General features: G+C 40.2%; 1 protein-coding gene across 2 annotated transcripts in view; it reads left to right on the top strand.

Annotated features, from left to right (window-relative positions):
- The window catches only part of gli2a (GLI family zinc finger 2a), a 94,640-nt gene extending 78,245 nt beyond the window's left edge, over window positions 1-16,395 (top strand). For both annotated transcript variants that reach the window (XM_077579776.1, XM_077579777.1), the window contains 7 exons: window positions 665-775; window positions 2,473-2,613; window positions 5,005-5,154; window positions 5,601-5,765; window positions 7,673-7,954; window positions 9,252-9,618; window positions 9,702-16,395. In XM_077579776.1, the coding sequence (XP_077435902.1) occupies window positions 665-775; window positions 2,473-2,613; window positions 5,005-5,154; window positions 5,601-5,765; window positions 7,673-7,954; window positions 9,252-9,618; window positions 9,702-11,962 (3,477 nt within the window). In that variant the 3' untranslated portion in view covers window positions 11,963-16,395. The remainder of the gene's footprint in view (window positions 1-664; window positions 776-2,472; window positions 2,614-5,004; window positions 5,155-5,600; window positions 5,766-7,672; window positions 7,955-9,251; window positions 9,619-9,701) is intronic.
- The last annotated feature ends 485 nt before the right edge of the window (window positions 16,396-16,880 follow it).

Genomic DNA, 16,880 nt, shown 5'->3' with positions numbered 1-16,880 from the left:
GATGTGATTAATCAGATTGCAAATTTAATCGTTTGACAACTCAAATTCACATACTTACGTCTTTATTTTTTAATTATGTCTCAGGTTCGAATTATGCACAAGACTCCCTTGAAGTTCCATCAATGATGCCTTCCTACTTACTGTCTCTTTTTAGCAGCCCACTGTTAACACTAGAGACTCCTCATGTAAACTTACCTCTCAGTGAATTATTTTGCAACATTATTAAAGGTGTAGCTGCCCCGACTTATTTTCTTATAGCAAATGGCAACAGTACCCATGTGAATGCTGAAATCTGTACAGATGCCAATGCTAGTAGGGCCCGCCCACTCATACGCACATTTATAAGCTGGTTTACATTTACCAAAGTTACTTTTTTCCCCCAACTCCATTAGAGCTTTAAAAAGCCATGTGTTTCTTTGTCTTTTTTATCAAGTTCAGAATTTGTCAGCAGATCAAAGCCCCCTCATTGTTAATATAAACAAAAGGCCCATACCCCTCACTAACAAGGGTAGTAACTCCTTTTCTTTCATATTTCCCTGTGGCTTGGGCGATCATAAACCAGTCTAAATTGTTTAGTCTCCACAGCTGGATGTGGTCTGACTTATGGCTTCCTCTTCACGTCGATTGGAAATGAACAATGTCTGTGACGTTTCTGCCTTTTCAGAATGCGAGTGGAGATCCAGCAGTAAGCAGCACAGTCAACCCATTAAACTCCAAAAGGACAAAAGTTAAGATGGAAGTCGAAGGACCTCTGCCCATCTCACCAACCTCTCTGGTGAGAAAGTCCCAAAAAAAAACATGTGAACCTAACCCTTGTGCAATTTGAAAGTAGAAAAACAGCATTCCAATAACTGTTAATTTTATCCGCCATTTTCAAATTTAGTCTCAGTTTTAGTCCAGTTTCAATCACGTTTTTATCATAGTTAGTCAACCTCATCCTGTTTTTATTTAGTACAGTTGTTTTTTAGTTTTTTTATTTAATCTAGCATTTTAGACTCTATCTTAGTCCAAGAAAACTATTTTATTCGTCTAGTTTTAGTCAACAAAAACTGTCAACGCTTTAGTCTAATTTTAGTCAGGACAATTATTTAACCCCTGTATTTTTTTTGTCATCAGATTATGTTGAACATTTTGGATCTAAAACTATTACAGATAAAATTGTCTTTTATCTTTTTGATGAAAAACAACTTCACGCACAATTACAGTGGCTACTATGGCTCCATGCTATGAGTTAGTAAGTTAGCTTGCATTATTCGTTAGCCTATAACTATAAAAAAATAAAATAAAATTTACCTTTCACCGTGAATCCACCTCCTGTCTGTCCCATGTGTTTGTGCGTGTTACACTTGCTATCTGATTTGAAAAGGGGTGTGTCACTATGTGTCACATGACAGTGTCATAGTGACAGATTAGCAGACAAGATTTTACAAAATTATATCATTTTCATCTCGTTTTTGTTCATGAACTAAAATGTCCATAGATTTTAGTCCAGTTTTATACTGATTTAGTCCCAGTTATTGTTTATTGAGGAGAGTTTAGTCTAGTCTAGTCTAATTTGAGTTTGGTGAAAAATGTGTATTGACAAAATTATTTTTGTTTAGGTTTCATTGACGAAATTAACACTCGTTCCAATACATGGTCAGTGGGCTTCAAATTTCTAATAATATTCCCCTTGTAAAGTGGGACTAAAAAAACGGTTATTTTTAGAACCGGTTCATATGAAATTAATAATACAAATACCCCCAAAATTTTAGGGAGTATTTGGGGGTAATCTTGCGGCCGCTCGCATATGTGTCACTCCAGCATGCCCACTCGAAAAAGTCACCGCTCGCCACTGATGGAACCTACCAAAAGAAAGATTAGAGCCTCTTCTTTCATCAAGAAAATTTGTATATTTCTATCTGTTTCCGTTTTGCAGCAATTAGCATTAGAATATAGCTAAGTTTCATCCGTATTCACAAATCTATTTACGTAGAACTGTGAGTAAATGAGCTTTTTTCCAACACGCCCCTGGTTGATCTCTTTTGCTCTGCTGCCACCTGCTGGCCATTTGTGTAATAACTACCATTTCTTCAACCAGTTGAGAGACTGCATCAAAGCCTTCTGTATGCTCTAGCAGGGGAAAAAAACATTAAAAACATATAAATACGTCTTTGGGACTTAAAACATTTAAAATAGAACATATTTATAAATTTTGGGGAGCAAATGATTTAAGACACTCTCAATATTATGTCAAAAGTGCTTCATGTAAATTGGAGATTGAACCCACAAGTAACATCAAGACTACCAGCTGAGCCTAGATGGCCCAAAACTATACAGTAAATAATCAAAAAAATATGTCTCTGAGAAATTCAACAAAAGCCTAATAAGCAGGTTCACCTGGTGCGCGGGTACCATCAGGTAAAGGAACACCTGCAGGTTGTAATAAGTTGTAATAGTACATTTCAAAGAATGACAAAGTTGTGTCTGTAGGACCAGAGTGGAGGGATGCTGGACCTAAGTGAGGAGCTTGATAAAGATGAGTGCAAACAAGAACCTGAGGCCATATATGAGACCAACTGCCACTGGGAGGGTTGTGCCAAAGAGTATGACACCCAAGACCAACTTGTACATGTGAGTATGTCTTGAGTCTTATCAAATAGTCGTTATTTAATAATATCCAGGAAAAGGTTTTAATTTAGCTTATTTTATCAGCCTCATCAATTTGTTTGCTGTGGTTACATTCATTCAAGTTAGAGCTTCAACTTGTTAAATTCTTGTTGAGTCGAATCAGAAAACTGTCCAGATTTTTCGCCACTGTTCCTTTCCTGTTGAGTTGACACATTCAACATTAATAAAGCTTCCTGCTCTCGCCAAATTTGGGCCAAGCCTTGCACCTGTGTGCCCCTGACCCTCAACCCCTCCGCGCCCTGACTCGTAACCCTTCACTTCACCCCCTATTCCTGAAGCCCAGAGGGGCACTAATAAATCCATCGTCATGCCAGCAGCTCTGTGGTTTAGAAAACTTGGGCTGCCCCATTTCTCAACAGACATTTCAACACTTTTTGACTGACTTGTCAGTCACCTCAGCGCTCTGTTCAGAAGGCATGCGCAAGGCTCACAGACTGAAGGAAAAGAAAATGGATGGAACATGGACTCAAGACTGAAGTTGCATTGAAAAACCTTTGGCTCAACTCCTGACACAACCTGTGACAGTTCCCAGACAAATTATATGAGCTTTACAAACTTTTAGCTGTTACTGGGATTTATCCCTCCAAAAAAGTACTCTGTGGTTTCATATGCACCTGTAAGCGTTGGTTTCTGCGTAGCCAAAATAATCTGCTTTTTAGAATCCCCAAATAAAGGAGGTGGTGTGCAACCTGAAAATAGAAATAGAGGTCTCTGCTGAACTACACACTTGTGTTTCCATTCCTCTTCCTCCACCCAAAATAGATCTCCACAAAACTGCGCACCACTAAGCGGTTTTAACTTGCAAAAAAATGGAGGGAGCTTTGCGAGCTACGGTGTCGCCTCAGGAAATGAATGATTCCTCTTTGTATGCAGATATTTCGATGACGGCATATTAGTGCCATGTACAAATATATATATTTTTAGAGGGTGGTGGCAGGATTCAGAGAAAAAAACTCGAAAATTAGCCACTTAATAAAGTGGCAAATTTGCGAGAAAAAAACTCGGACATTTTCCACTTTATAAAGTGGGAAATTTGCGAGGGAAAAAAACTTGTAAATTTTCCACTTTATAAAGTGGCAAGTTTGCGAGTTTATAAGGTGGCAAATTTGCGAGAGAGAAAACTCAGAAACTCTGAAGTTTTTGCCAATACTTTAAGGTCGGGTTTTCAAATAAGGAGATAGTAATTGCTTTAGTAGAGATTAACCATATGATGTTAAGCATTTGCTCTTTGAAACGTTGGGTACGGCCAGCGACAAAGATGCCTCGGGGCATGCCTCAAAGGTCCACACCCTGAGGAGCAAGCATTTAAGTTAATTTGTCAAAAATGTATATTTACTTGTACATTTGTTTCCAGAATTATTATTTACACATTCATACATTTAGGTATTTTTTTGTACAAGTAGCTAAATTCATGTGTCGAATCTGCTGCTCTGTTATTCACTTGCATTTACCTAAAGTATGCTAGCTTCTGATTGGTTAGTGTTAGTCAGCTGATAGGGGATCAGGAATTGTTGTCGCACATTTGCCAAAATTCGCCAATTTACGAGTTTTTTTCTTGCTGATTTACCACTTTATTTTTTTTCTCGGAATATTGCCCCCACCATCTAAAAAGATATTTATACGTGGCTAAGTAGCTAAATTGATGTGTTAAATCGGCTGCTCTCTGTCATTCACTTGCATTTACCTAAATTATGCTAGCTTCTGATTGATTAGTGTTGGTCAGCTGATCAGGATGTGTTGTCGCTCTAACTGCCGTGTATGACGAAAGTCACAAATTTGCCACTTTATAATGTGGCAAATTTGCCAAAAGTGGCAAACTTAGGAGTTTTTTTCTCTGAATATTGCCCCCATCCTCTTAAAAATATATATATACTTATACGTGGCCCTAATTTGCCTTTGTATAATTGGATGCAGTGCATGTGATTTGAGTTTTGGAGTGTTCCTTTGTTTGCAATAAAAGTTATGTTATTTTAATAATCCCCATCTTTAGAGCCATAATTAGGTAAATTGAAGTAAGATAAAAGGAAAGGGAGATACAAGCTGGTGACAAATCCTTTACTAAGGAAATCCCCATTTCTTTATCAACACACAAGCTTGCAGACTGCCTGTATAAACATACACTGTTTTTATAGTTGTTTTTTGTTTTTACTGTTGACAGAGGCACAATGCCTGCCAGAGATTATTTATGGCAGCGTTACTCACAATGTGTGTCATTATTGTGGGAGTGCTTGTAGGAAAAGACAAGAATTTGCTGACTCATTTTTGTCATCAAGCAATGAATGTGTACCCCTGTAGCGCACATGCGCCTCATTGTGATTTGAATTGTCCCTTCAGCACATCAACAATGACCACATCCACGGTGAAAAGAAGGAGTTTGTGTGTCGGTGGGTGGAGTGTTCACGGGAGCAAAAGCCCTTCAAGGCCCAGTATATGCTGGTGGTCCACATGAGGAGACACACGGGCGAGAAGCCACATAAGTGCACCGTAAGTACAAACACTGGGATACAAAAGATAACTAACAAGCGGTATTCGATAATCTGAAAATCAACACCAGCTTGTAGATGATATACACCTGAATATAAATTATTATTATTATTATTATTATTATTATTATTATTATTATTATTATTATTATTATTATTATTATTATTATTATTATTATTATTATTATTAAACCCTTTCACAAACAAGCAAAAACAAAATTAAATGACTGTTTGTTTGTTTTGCCTGACTTTGGTCCAGGAATCATAGGTTCAGTTCCACTTAGTGACGGTCTGAATGGTTGTCTGTCTCTACATGTGCCCTGCAACTGACCAGCAATCAGTTAAGGGTGTAGTTCACCCAAAGTCAGCTGGGATACGTTCCAGCTGCCCATGACCCTGAACAGGATAAGTGTCACTCTAACAGTGTGGCTTTCTGTCTATTTGCAGTTTGAGGGCTGCGCAAAAGCTTACTCTCGCCTCGAAAACCTCAAGACCCACCTTCGGTCCCACACTGGGGAAAAGCCCTATGTGTGTGAGCATGAAGGCTGCAACAAGGCTTTCTCAAATGCTTCAGACCGGGCTAAGCACCAGAATCGCACACATTCTAATGAGGTACGTCAACTAGCTTACTGTAGAGTACAGCTTTCACATATGTTACAATCACCGCCTCTAGATCTGAATATTTGTCTATTTGTTGGTGACGGTATTAGTTCATTCACTCCCAGTCATTTTCACTGAAGCAACCCCTTTCGCTCCCGGCTGTTTTACTGGATTTTGACTGATTTTGCAAGGCCCACAGAATATTGTGTTCTATTGCTATAAAAACATGTAACCTACCAAAAGGAAGATTAGAGTATCTTCTTTCATCAGGAAAAATATATATTTCTATCTGTTTCCGTTTTGCAGCAATTAGCATTAGAATATAGCTAAGTTTCAACATTATTCACAAACATGTTGAAAACACTGCGGAAAAGAGCCTGTTGCAACATGGCCCTGGCTGATTTCTTATACTCTGCTGCCACCTGCTGGTCGTTTTTTGTAATAACTACCATTACTTTAAGTGACCTCTTCAGGTCAGAAGCTGTATCAAACCCTTCCGTATGCGCTAGCATAAAAAAACATTTAACATATAAATACGTTAAAGGGAGTGCATAACAAAGTATTAAAAAACGTTTTTATACATTTTTGGGTTTGAATGAGTTAATGTCATGATTCATGTTAAAGGATAGTTCAACACTAAATAAACTTTTTTTTTGATGATAAACTGTATAAACTGGTGTCTACAAATGCTGTCTACATGTCCTGGTCATTACTTTGACATTTTAGTGCATGTTAGTTGAAAGCTTAAATCTGGGGCAAAACCTGTGTGTTTGGCGCCATCTTCAGGTAACACACTGGGGTAAACCCAATTTGGCTGTCCTCTCATTACTCGAGACGATACATACTACGTCACTTGTTCCGCATGACGTAGTCGCCCCCGCCACCAACCGGCTCATTCTCATACACGACCTCCTTAAACGGCTTCTTAGTGAGTTGCTTCGTTAAAGGATTACAGACGCTCCCCAACTTACGAACGAGTTACGTTCCGAGCGATCGTTCGTAAGGTGAATTTGTTCGTAATTTGCTTCAGTGCTATATTTTGTATTATAATTTATGTTTAAAGAGAATACGTACAGTACTGTACTACGTATGTTAGAGAGAGAGAGCGAGAGGCACACACAGTATGTACATGTACGTAATAAGATAAATAAAATGAAGTTTAACTTACTTTTGGAAGATGTACTCGATGCTTAAGGATTTGATGGAGGAGGAGGAGGAGGAAGAGGAGGATTTTATATCATGAGAGGTTCTTCGTCGTCGCTGGAATGGGCTTCAAAAGTTACTTCCTCCTCCGTAACTTCAATGTAGGAAGAAGTTGAGGGTCGCGGAGAAGAAGATGAGGGTTGATGAGTATCTTCCTTGGAGGATTTACTAGAAACTGGCCGAAAGAAGCGATCTAACTACGATTGCACAGTTTTCTTCTTTTTTCATCATAAATGATGCGGTAGCACTGTATGGCATCATTCAATTTATTTGCAACCTTTGTGCAACGTTCAATATTTGGGTCTTGCTGCTCGAAGAGTGCGATGGCTTTATCTATGAGCGACAGGCGTTTCTTCTTCTTCCTCCTCCTCGACACGTTGCTGAGCCTCCAATGCTGGGTGAGCTCTCACAGCGCCAAGCGTCGGTATTAGCGGCGGAAAGAAGCACTACAGTATTCGGAAAAAGGTGCGCAATAAAAAATCTAACTTACAGCATCTCTTTCCGAACATTTTTTGACATGCGCGCATGCGCGCAGACATGTTCGTATGTACCGTTGTTCGTAACTCGAATGTTCGTAAGTAGGGGAGCGTCTGTACTCACTTCCTGTTGAGTAATCCTTTAACCAAATAGATATTTTTATTATATGCTTATTCCTGGCTATGTGATGCAGAACTGCAATTGTGTTCAAACATATTGTGTTCAATCTCCCCTGACAGAAACCATATGTATGTAAAATTGCCGGTTGCACCAAGCGCTACACAGACCCAAGCTCTCTCAGGAAGCACGTTAAGACTGTTCACGGACCTGAAGCTCATGTCACTAAGAAACAGCGAAGTGACACTCCTCGAGGACTTCAACCTCCCAAAGACAATGGAGAGAATGAGTTCCATTCCAAGAATGACACAGGAAGTATGGATGAGAGAACTGATGCCAAAGGCACCACAAGAAGCATGGAAGACTGCCTACAAGTCAAATCAATCAAGACTGAGAATTCCATTGTGAGTCCTGATTTTACACTTCAAGTTGTCATTGTCATAATTTGATTGAATGCTGTACTTGCATGACTTGTGTCTCTTTTTCCTCCCATTTACTAACGACGCTGATTAAATATTTGACTGACAGTTATCTGCGTCCTTAAGTCACACTTTGTAGTTTTGGCATGAACATGCTTTTCTCTTTCCCTTAAAACCTTCGTAATGGATAGTCTTCATTGAGGTGAGCACTCCAACAGTTTCTTTTGTGGCTCAACCTGCAGGAGTTGATGCCTCTTCATGTCACGCTCCATTTGTCTTGTTTCATTTGAATCAATCTGCCAAATTTCCAAAACTGTTCACATCTTCGGCTGCCGAGCCGTTACCATGTGTACTACCACCACTGGACATTGTGTCTTAATTGTACCACCAAGCTACACTGATTTCCCCCTTGGGTTAAAGGGGAGGTCAACCCCCATTTTTTTGGGCAATAATATGTTCTGTGCAGCCCCACTAGTCTAAATATGGTATTCTGGTTAACATTTTCACTGAAGCCACCCCCTTCGCTCCTGACTTTTTTACTGGATTTTGACTGATTTTGTGTGGCCCACAGAATATTGTGTTCTACCTACCGACCTATCAAAAGAAAGATTATAGTATCCTCTTCCATCAGCAAAAAAAGTATATTTGTATCTTTTTCCGATTTGCAGCAATTAGCATTTGAATATAGCTAAGTTTCATCTATATTCACATTCCTGTTGAAAACATTGGGGAAAAGAGCTTGTTGCAACATAGCTCTGGTTGATCTCTTATACTCTGCTTCACCTGCTGTCCGTTTTTTTGGAATAACTACCATTGTTTTAAGCCAGTAGTTCTCAACCGCGGTCCTCAAGTACCCATATCCAGCCTATTTTCCATTTCTCCCTCAAGGAACACAGGTGTTTCAAATGATTGGCTAATCAGCAAGCTCTGCATGAAGCCTGATAAAGATCCTCAGCTGTGTTGGCTGGGGAGACATGGAAAACAGGCTGGATAGGGGTATTTGAGGACCGGAGCTCAGAACCAGTGCTTTAAGCGACCTCTTCAGGTCAGAAGCTGCATCAAAGCCTTCTGTATGCTCTAGCATTAAAAAAATAATAATAATAAAATAAAGAGTAGAAATACGTCTTGGGAGTAAAGGACAAAGTGTTAAAAAAACGTGTTTACACTAGTGAGATCACATATAACATATTATTGTCAAGAAATGTTTAAGGTTGACTTCCACTTTAAATTATGGCGTTTATAATTTACTTACATACATTCTTCCCTTGCTGTTCCTCGCTAGATGTATCAGTCCAGTCCTGGTGGTCACTCGTCATGTAGCAGTCAACCATCACCTCTCAGCAGCACCAACAACAACGACAGTGGGGTAGAGATGGCCATCCACAGTGGGGGCAGCTTCGGGGACCTGAGTGCACAGGATGAGTGTCCCATGGTTGACTCTACTGTTGCTGCTGGGGGTCAACTGGCAGGGTTGGGACTTCAGCTGAGGAAAGCAGTGCATCATAGTGGCACAACTACCGTCAAAATGGAAGCTATCAAGAAGGAAAGGCTGAAGACAGTGAGTGACTCCTGCCCATGGGTCAATTCAGCACAACAACCCCCACAGGGCCAACAAAACAACACAAAGCTGCCCCCAATACCTGCAGTTGGTAAGTTTAAATTCTGATGTCTTGACTAAGATTCATTCAATATGTAATTATGAAAGCCGTTAATCATTCCTTTGCAACTACAGGTTCCCAAATGGAGAACTCAAACTTAACAAGTAACCTGAACAATTTACACAATGGTCAGCGATTGGGAGACCAGTCCTTGTGTGAAGTTACTCTGCTGAACCAGCTGAATGATCGACGTAATAGCACAACCAGCACCATCAGCTCAGCATACACCATGAGTCGGCGCTCCTCCGGCATCTCGCCTTGCTACTCTAGCCGACGCTCCAGCGAGGCATCACATTTTGGTGCTAATCGTCATAACAATATCAGTTCAGCTGACTCCTATGACCCAATCTCCACTGATTTATCCCGACGCTCCAGTGAGGCTAGCCAGTGTGGAGGTGGTGGTGTCGGTGGAGCAGGAGGAGGAAATCTCCCAAGCCTTCTCAGTTTGACTCCAGCTCAGCATTATCGTCTCAAGGCTAAATATGCTGCTGCCATTGGTGGAGCTCCACCTACCCCGTTACCTAATATGGAGCGAATGAGCCTTAGGACTCGCATGGCCCTCTATAGTGACTCTCAGGAATATTCATCGCACCAGTACCACCACCAGCCACTCCCTGGAACTGTTCCCCGGCGATGTAGTGATACTGGATACGGCAACCACAGCATCATGCCCCATGAGGTGCCTGCCAACCTTCCACGCCGGGCCAGTGATCCAGTGCGTCGTCCCACCCTTGACCCTCTGGCCTTTTCTGCAGTCCAGCGCTATAACAGTATGAACAGCATGAATACTTCATCAGAATGTCACCAAACATCAGCAATGCACGGTTACACTCGTTCTGATGGCAACCTGCAACGCTACCCATTTACCCCCAGACCACCAAGCATTTCCGAGAACGTAGCTATGGAGAACATGACAGTAGATGGGATGGGGAGTGGGGGCGAACAGGCTGCAGAGGATGAAATAGTTCTTCCAGATGACATGGTGCAGTACCTGAGGTCACAAAACCCTGGCACCCAAGGTCACAACTTGGGACATGCGAGCTACCAATTCAATAACCAGTCTCAGGGCTATCAGACAGGCATTGCCCCACAATCCTCATTTTTTTCCCAAAGAAGAGTTCCATTGGTTGATGCCTGCATGGTGCAGTCTGGTCAGGATATGGATCATAGTGACACTCAACAGCCTTTCTCAGCATCTTCACATATGAATAAGAACAATATGCCAGTCCAGTGGAATGAGGTGAGTTCAGGGACCGTGGACACAAAGCTCCCCAAACAGCAACAATCTCTCAGGGGAAACCTCGCCGTTGTTCCACAGAGGAACAATTTTGGTTCTTTCCAGGCCCAAGGTCAAGGCCTTGGCAGCAACCCGCAGGTTGTACCTGTGAGTCAAAATATGTATAAACAGGGCTATGCAAACCACAACAGCAAGAGGCTGAACACTCATCATCAGCAAAGACAGTGCAGCAATTTGAAACTTAGTGATCAAAGTTCCCTGCAAGGGTTTAGCCAAGACACAATTCAAAATTCTATTTCTGCAAGCAATAATATGAGACCCATTCGCAATGTTTTGATGGATCAAGGACTGCAAAGTTACAGAGGAAGGACACAAGCTGATGAATATTCTCATGGCAACCATGTGATTTATCAGCAACAGCACCATAATATTTCATCCCAGCTCAGCAATGTACAGAATGATACCAGTGGGATGTTACCACCAAGACCTCCAGCAGAGCCCAAGCCTGGTGGCAGACAGCATCCTGGCTCCTGTATGATACAAATCAACAGAATATCCAAGTTATCTGACGTGGGCCCCAGTCTGCGCAATGACACGTCCGAGGCAAGTCCAAAAAGGCCCAATGGGTCGGCGACTCTACGAAACAACTCTGAGAATCCAAACTCTGCGATGTTCTACACAGGGGAGATCCATTTGTTTGAACAAACTCCTGCCACCTTGGATGCTACAATGTCCCCCAATGTAAACCTGACCCCTACCAATAACATGGCAGCAAGTAACATGGCATCACCAGGAGTCGACCAGGTCTCGAGCAGTACTGGGGATTCTTCCACAGGTAGAAACGGTGGTGCCGAACACACTCAAATAGATTTTGACTCCATGTTAGATGATGGGGATCACTCCAGCCTGTTGTCAGGCACACTAAGTCCTGGCCTTTTGCAGAGCCTCTCGCAGAATTCCTCTCGTCTCACCACCCCTCGCAATTCTGTTACACTCGCATCGGTACCGACTGGAATTGGCAACATGGCCATTGGTGATATGAGCTCAATGCTCACAGCGCTGGCTGAAGAAAGTAAATTCCTCAATATGATAAGTTAGGAGCAAAGACAGCTTTAAAAGGAACCCAACTGTAATGACAAGTTTGCTCTATATTATTTATTTGGTTGTTACTAACATAACTATGAGATTTATTTTTCACAATCCATTTCCAGTTGAATACATTTTGTAGAAACTTTATTTGGACGTACGCCGCAGTTGTTATTTACGTCGCAACGCATTCAGTGTGTTGTGACGTAGAATGGCGGCTGGCTCTCTGCCAAGCAATGTGAAACGCCTAGATAGTATTCACTGGCGTCACGGGATTGTGAGTCCGCCTCTCATGGTGGGTCAACTTGTTGCAGCTGTGTTTCGATTGTGTTTACACCAAATGTTTTTTTGTTATTGATGAATGTCACCCTCAGCATACCCTGACGTTACTAATGTTACCAAGATGTATGCGGAAGGTTTAGCTCAATTTAAAACGTTTGATTAGTGAATCGATTGGATTACAAACATTCGCCGATGTTACTGCCTGGACCAGATTACATGGCAACATATGCTCTGAGGTAGGATGGCTCCCAAAACCCGGACATTCTTGTGTCTTCTGTACTTTTGGCTTTTATTGATTGCTATTTGCATTTATCATTTGTGAATTTGAGATGATTGATTGATTGATTGATTATTTTGGGTTATTTTTAAACCAAGTTAGCTAGTTCCCCGACTGTGCTAGCTACTAGCGCTATCATGTTACAACAAAAACAACAACAACATTGTTGATTCACCACTTATTTCCGTACACTTTAACAACAATTTCAAGTTTTGGGCTGCTGGGAAAGGAAATGAGAGACCTTAAGGAGGGTATTTGGAGAGATCTCAAAATTTAACATCTTGACCACCAGATAAATTTTTAGTGGCTCACATAAATCACAATCGCATTTTGGTAAAAGCATTTTTACCATCTTACAATGTCACTTACCTTAATCAAAATGGTCAGAAAACACTTTGGTAGACTTTGTCGGTTTGGAAATCCTTTCGATTTATCTTTGCCATTCCGAACACTTATTTGTCTGTTCCCATGGACCCGTGTGCACGGCACACAATGTGGGGCAAATGACGTCATGTGAATACTTTGTTTCATATCTTTGCTCGCCCTATTTTTTGCACCCGTGAACGGCACACGTGTGTACCATTGTGAAGTGGTTCGTGAAAATCCGGAATGAATGAACAAATGAATGAATCAAAGTAACTTGTAGTAAGCAACACAAGCGCTCCTCAGTATTTGCTTGCATTGTCTCGCTGGCCGCAATTGTTTGCCACACAATTGTTTGACCCTCTAAATGGCTGCCGGGTCAATAGGTGGGGGGCGATGACGTCATGTAAATACTGTGTATAAAGAAAGCAAGGTAGCGTTCCTAAAGAAAAAACTGAGAAAGTCACCATCCCCCACACCGTGCTCTCGTCATTTACCAGATGCATTCAAAGTTTTGATCGTCCCTTTAGGAACGCTACGGAGACTTTTGGCTCGAGCCGCCATTTTCCGTCAGTACGCACTGAATGCTTAGTGACTTAAATAACAATGGCGGCGTACGTCCAAATAAAGTTTCTACAAAATGTATTCAACTGAAAAAAGATTTTTGAAAAATGAATCTCATAGTTATGTTAGTAACAACCAAATAAATATATAATATAGAGCAAACTTGTCATTACAGTCAGGGTTCCTTTTAAGGCATTCAGTCTCAGTAATTCACACACATCAGGAATACATGGACTAAAAGCACTGACTGAACAATGATTTAGTGGCCATTATAGTTGTTTTATTTTCACTGTCAGTATGATATCATTATGATATTCTTGTTATATTTGTATCAAACTTTATATATCAAGAGTCTAGTAGATAACGGAAAAGACTCATTCATCATTTACACATGCACACACATGTGGGAGGAAGTGGGGGGTATACTTACTGTATATAGTGGTGCACTGAAAGCATTTCACATTGCCTTGCTAAGGAAATGGATGGACAAGTTGGGTAATATTTTCCAGTGAAGACCAAGTTTTTAGTATAATACTGTATTGGTACGCCCTTCAAGTTATGGCTTTTGTAATTGTAATGTTTTCTAATGACTTATACATACATTTATCATGCCGTAAAAGTAACCAGTATGCCTGACAAGCCATTGACATAATGACATAAGAAGTATAGATTAGAATTATGGTAAAATATATGAAACTAACATCAGGGTCTAACAGACTTGCTTTTTGATCATGGTCTGAACTTTTGAGGATGCCCTTGTGGATCAAAGGCATGAATTCTCAGTGGTGTCAAATCCACAAGGGTAAATGATTGAAATGGACAAGGGTATGCTTTGGTCTATCATGGAATTCAAACCCCTGTGTGTGATGGGGAACGTTCTCTAAAAGAATATACAAGTACCTCTGTGTGTTCCTAATGGGATCCTACTCTAATTAACACATCCACAACATCACCCCCCACCACCACCTTTTTGCTACAACCCATACCTCCCCTGGGCTATGGATGAACTGCAGAATGGTAAATTTAGGAAGGGACAGACTTTGATATTCGAAATCCTGTTTGGGCATACTAGCTCAGGAAAATTCCAAGTTTTCATTTGTTTCCTGTATTTCTTAGTAGCCTATAAAAGTGTTTGTATTTACAACTACAGTATATGCTTTTACAAGTTTGTTTAGTTTTGTGTGTATATAGCCTTTGTACATTTCAAATAAACTATGACCTTTTTTCTGTGTAATGGCAAATTCTTCACACATCAATCACAGTGGCATTTATAGCAAAGGACAATTTAGACTCTAAATTAATAGACTGAGAGGTGTCCAAACTTTTTCATTTGTGGTCCGCATACAGAGAAATGAAAGGATGCAAGTGGCCACTTTTTCAACTTTAATTTATTGAGCACGCTAAAAGTAATCAAGTAAGCAATTATGTATTATATTTTCCAGTTAATTTAATAATTGCATAACAGCATTCTATTAAGATTCTATTTAAGATTTGGGGGTGGCTGTCAGTCCTATATCCCACTAGACTTGATCCACCATTGCACTGAACAGCAGCTGAATCTGATCTCCACAATCAGAACCAAAACAAGAGTAAACTGACTATTTTTAAAACAGTTACTTGAGGGTAATTCATGTGATATCTTCATAAAACGGATATTGACAAAGCAGAAAATGGAAGACACTAGTTTTCCTTCTAATATATATACCATTTTTTTAGTAGTAGTGGCACTTATTTTTTTTACACCCTCACTTCAGACGCAGCCTCACCCCCAATTTTAGCTTCTTTTTTTTTGTTATGTCGCGGGCCGCTGAAAAATGAATCGTGGATGGCCCCCGCGGCTGTAGTTTGGACACCCTGATTTAGAGTCTCCCATTAAGTTAAGATGCATGTTCTTTTGAATGGCGGAGGAAACTGGAGTGCCCAGAGAAAATCCACACAAGTACGGGGAGAACATGCAAACTCCACACAGGAAGGCAGGAGCCACAGATTTGAACCTCCCACCTCAAAAGAGGAAGATGGATGTACTTCCCACATTTTGCACTGTTCAACATCTTGTGTTCTATGTCACCCCAGAATTGTAAATTTGAAATCAGGTTGAAGTGGCCTTTACAATTAGACCTCGCATTTTGACAGATTAGCATTTGCAAAATCCTTATTACTCTTCACCTAAAATTAAGACTACGCCATAAGAAAAACGGTACACTAGGGATCCTTTTTTGTTGGTACCTACACCCTGTAGGGTTCACAGTTGAACCCCAAGGTGCAATTATGTACTGTTATGCTTAGAAAATAAATGGTATAAACTGGCAAAGGGACCATTTCTGTACCTTTTTGTTGTAAGTTGTAAGCTTATGTGACTATTTTTCCAAATGAGTCCATTGTTGTTTGAATTTGCTTGTGCAATCTGCTGTTGACATTGTTTTAGCTTGAAAAACACTACATCAAATATGAAGAAACATTTGGAATTGCAGCACAGTATACATTCAAGGTTAGAGGGGTACTCCAACTATGGTGTGTGAAGCAGAGCTGTGACTAATGCAGGGGGTCCCTGAATTTAATACATGTATTTATAAACAATGTACATCACACGTTTTGCCATTGTACAAGTGTCCACTATTATTATACTGTAGTCTTATCAGGTAAAAAAAAAAAAAAAAAGTATGTTAAGTGAAGCCTAGAACAACTTTTTTTTTTTTAAATATAAATAAAAATAACGAATGATTTCAGTAAAGTCTAAAAAGACTTGTGAGTGGTAAGGGATTCCAAAATACTATTAAAACAAATACACTGGGATAAGGCCTAACCTAATCTTGTTGTTGGGATTCCTGTTTTGCCTCAGGTTACCCTTGCCTTGGGTTTTCCCTCTTATTTAACGTGTTTATTCGCGTATATATGCATATTTCTATTTTGTTTCTATTGTTGTTTGCATTTAATGGTCTGGATTTTTTGTATTGTTGGTTTGTCAAAGCACCTTGTAAATACTTGTTTTTAAAGGTGCTATACAAATAAAGTATATTATTGTTATTATTGTTGTTGTTGTTGTTGTGGAAACAAATGGCAATATAACGTGTGCCCATAATGCTAATTTGTGGCTAGAGGTGGAGAATTAAGTAAAAACCCTGTTACAGATTGCCTTTAGCCACAAATGCTTCTATTTAACCAGCTGCCGAGCGTGTTTATCTAGCGGTTGAGTAGAAGCATCTTGACAAAATTAAAACACTTTATTAATTAAGTGCTATAATTTTTGGACCAAATATTGGCATTTCAAAGAGCCATAGGGTGCTGCTTACCCTTGAAACAGTTTGTTTCTTAAATAAATCAGTTGTTTGGGTTCAAAAGCACTTCTGTTCAACATCAGCCTAATCATGATCATGATGTTAAGTGTTGAGGAAAGAGGGTGGAGTCAATCAGTGACATCTCATTGTTTCCAGCTCAATTTTCTGT

The sequence above is a fragment of the Vanacampus margaritifer genome, chromosome 11, assembly GCF_051991255.1.
Source record: "Vanacampus margaritifer isolate UIUO_Vmar chromosome 11, RoL_Vmar_1.0, whole genome shotgun sequence".
Lineage (NCBI taxonomy): Eukaryota > Metazoa > Chordata > Actinopteri > Syngnathiformes > Syngnathidae > Vanacampus > Vanacampus margaritifer.
The sequence above is the reverse complement of the archived record's forward strand: the minus strand, read 5'-3'. Positions and strand labels throughout refer to the sequence as shown.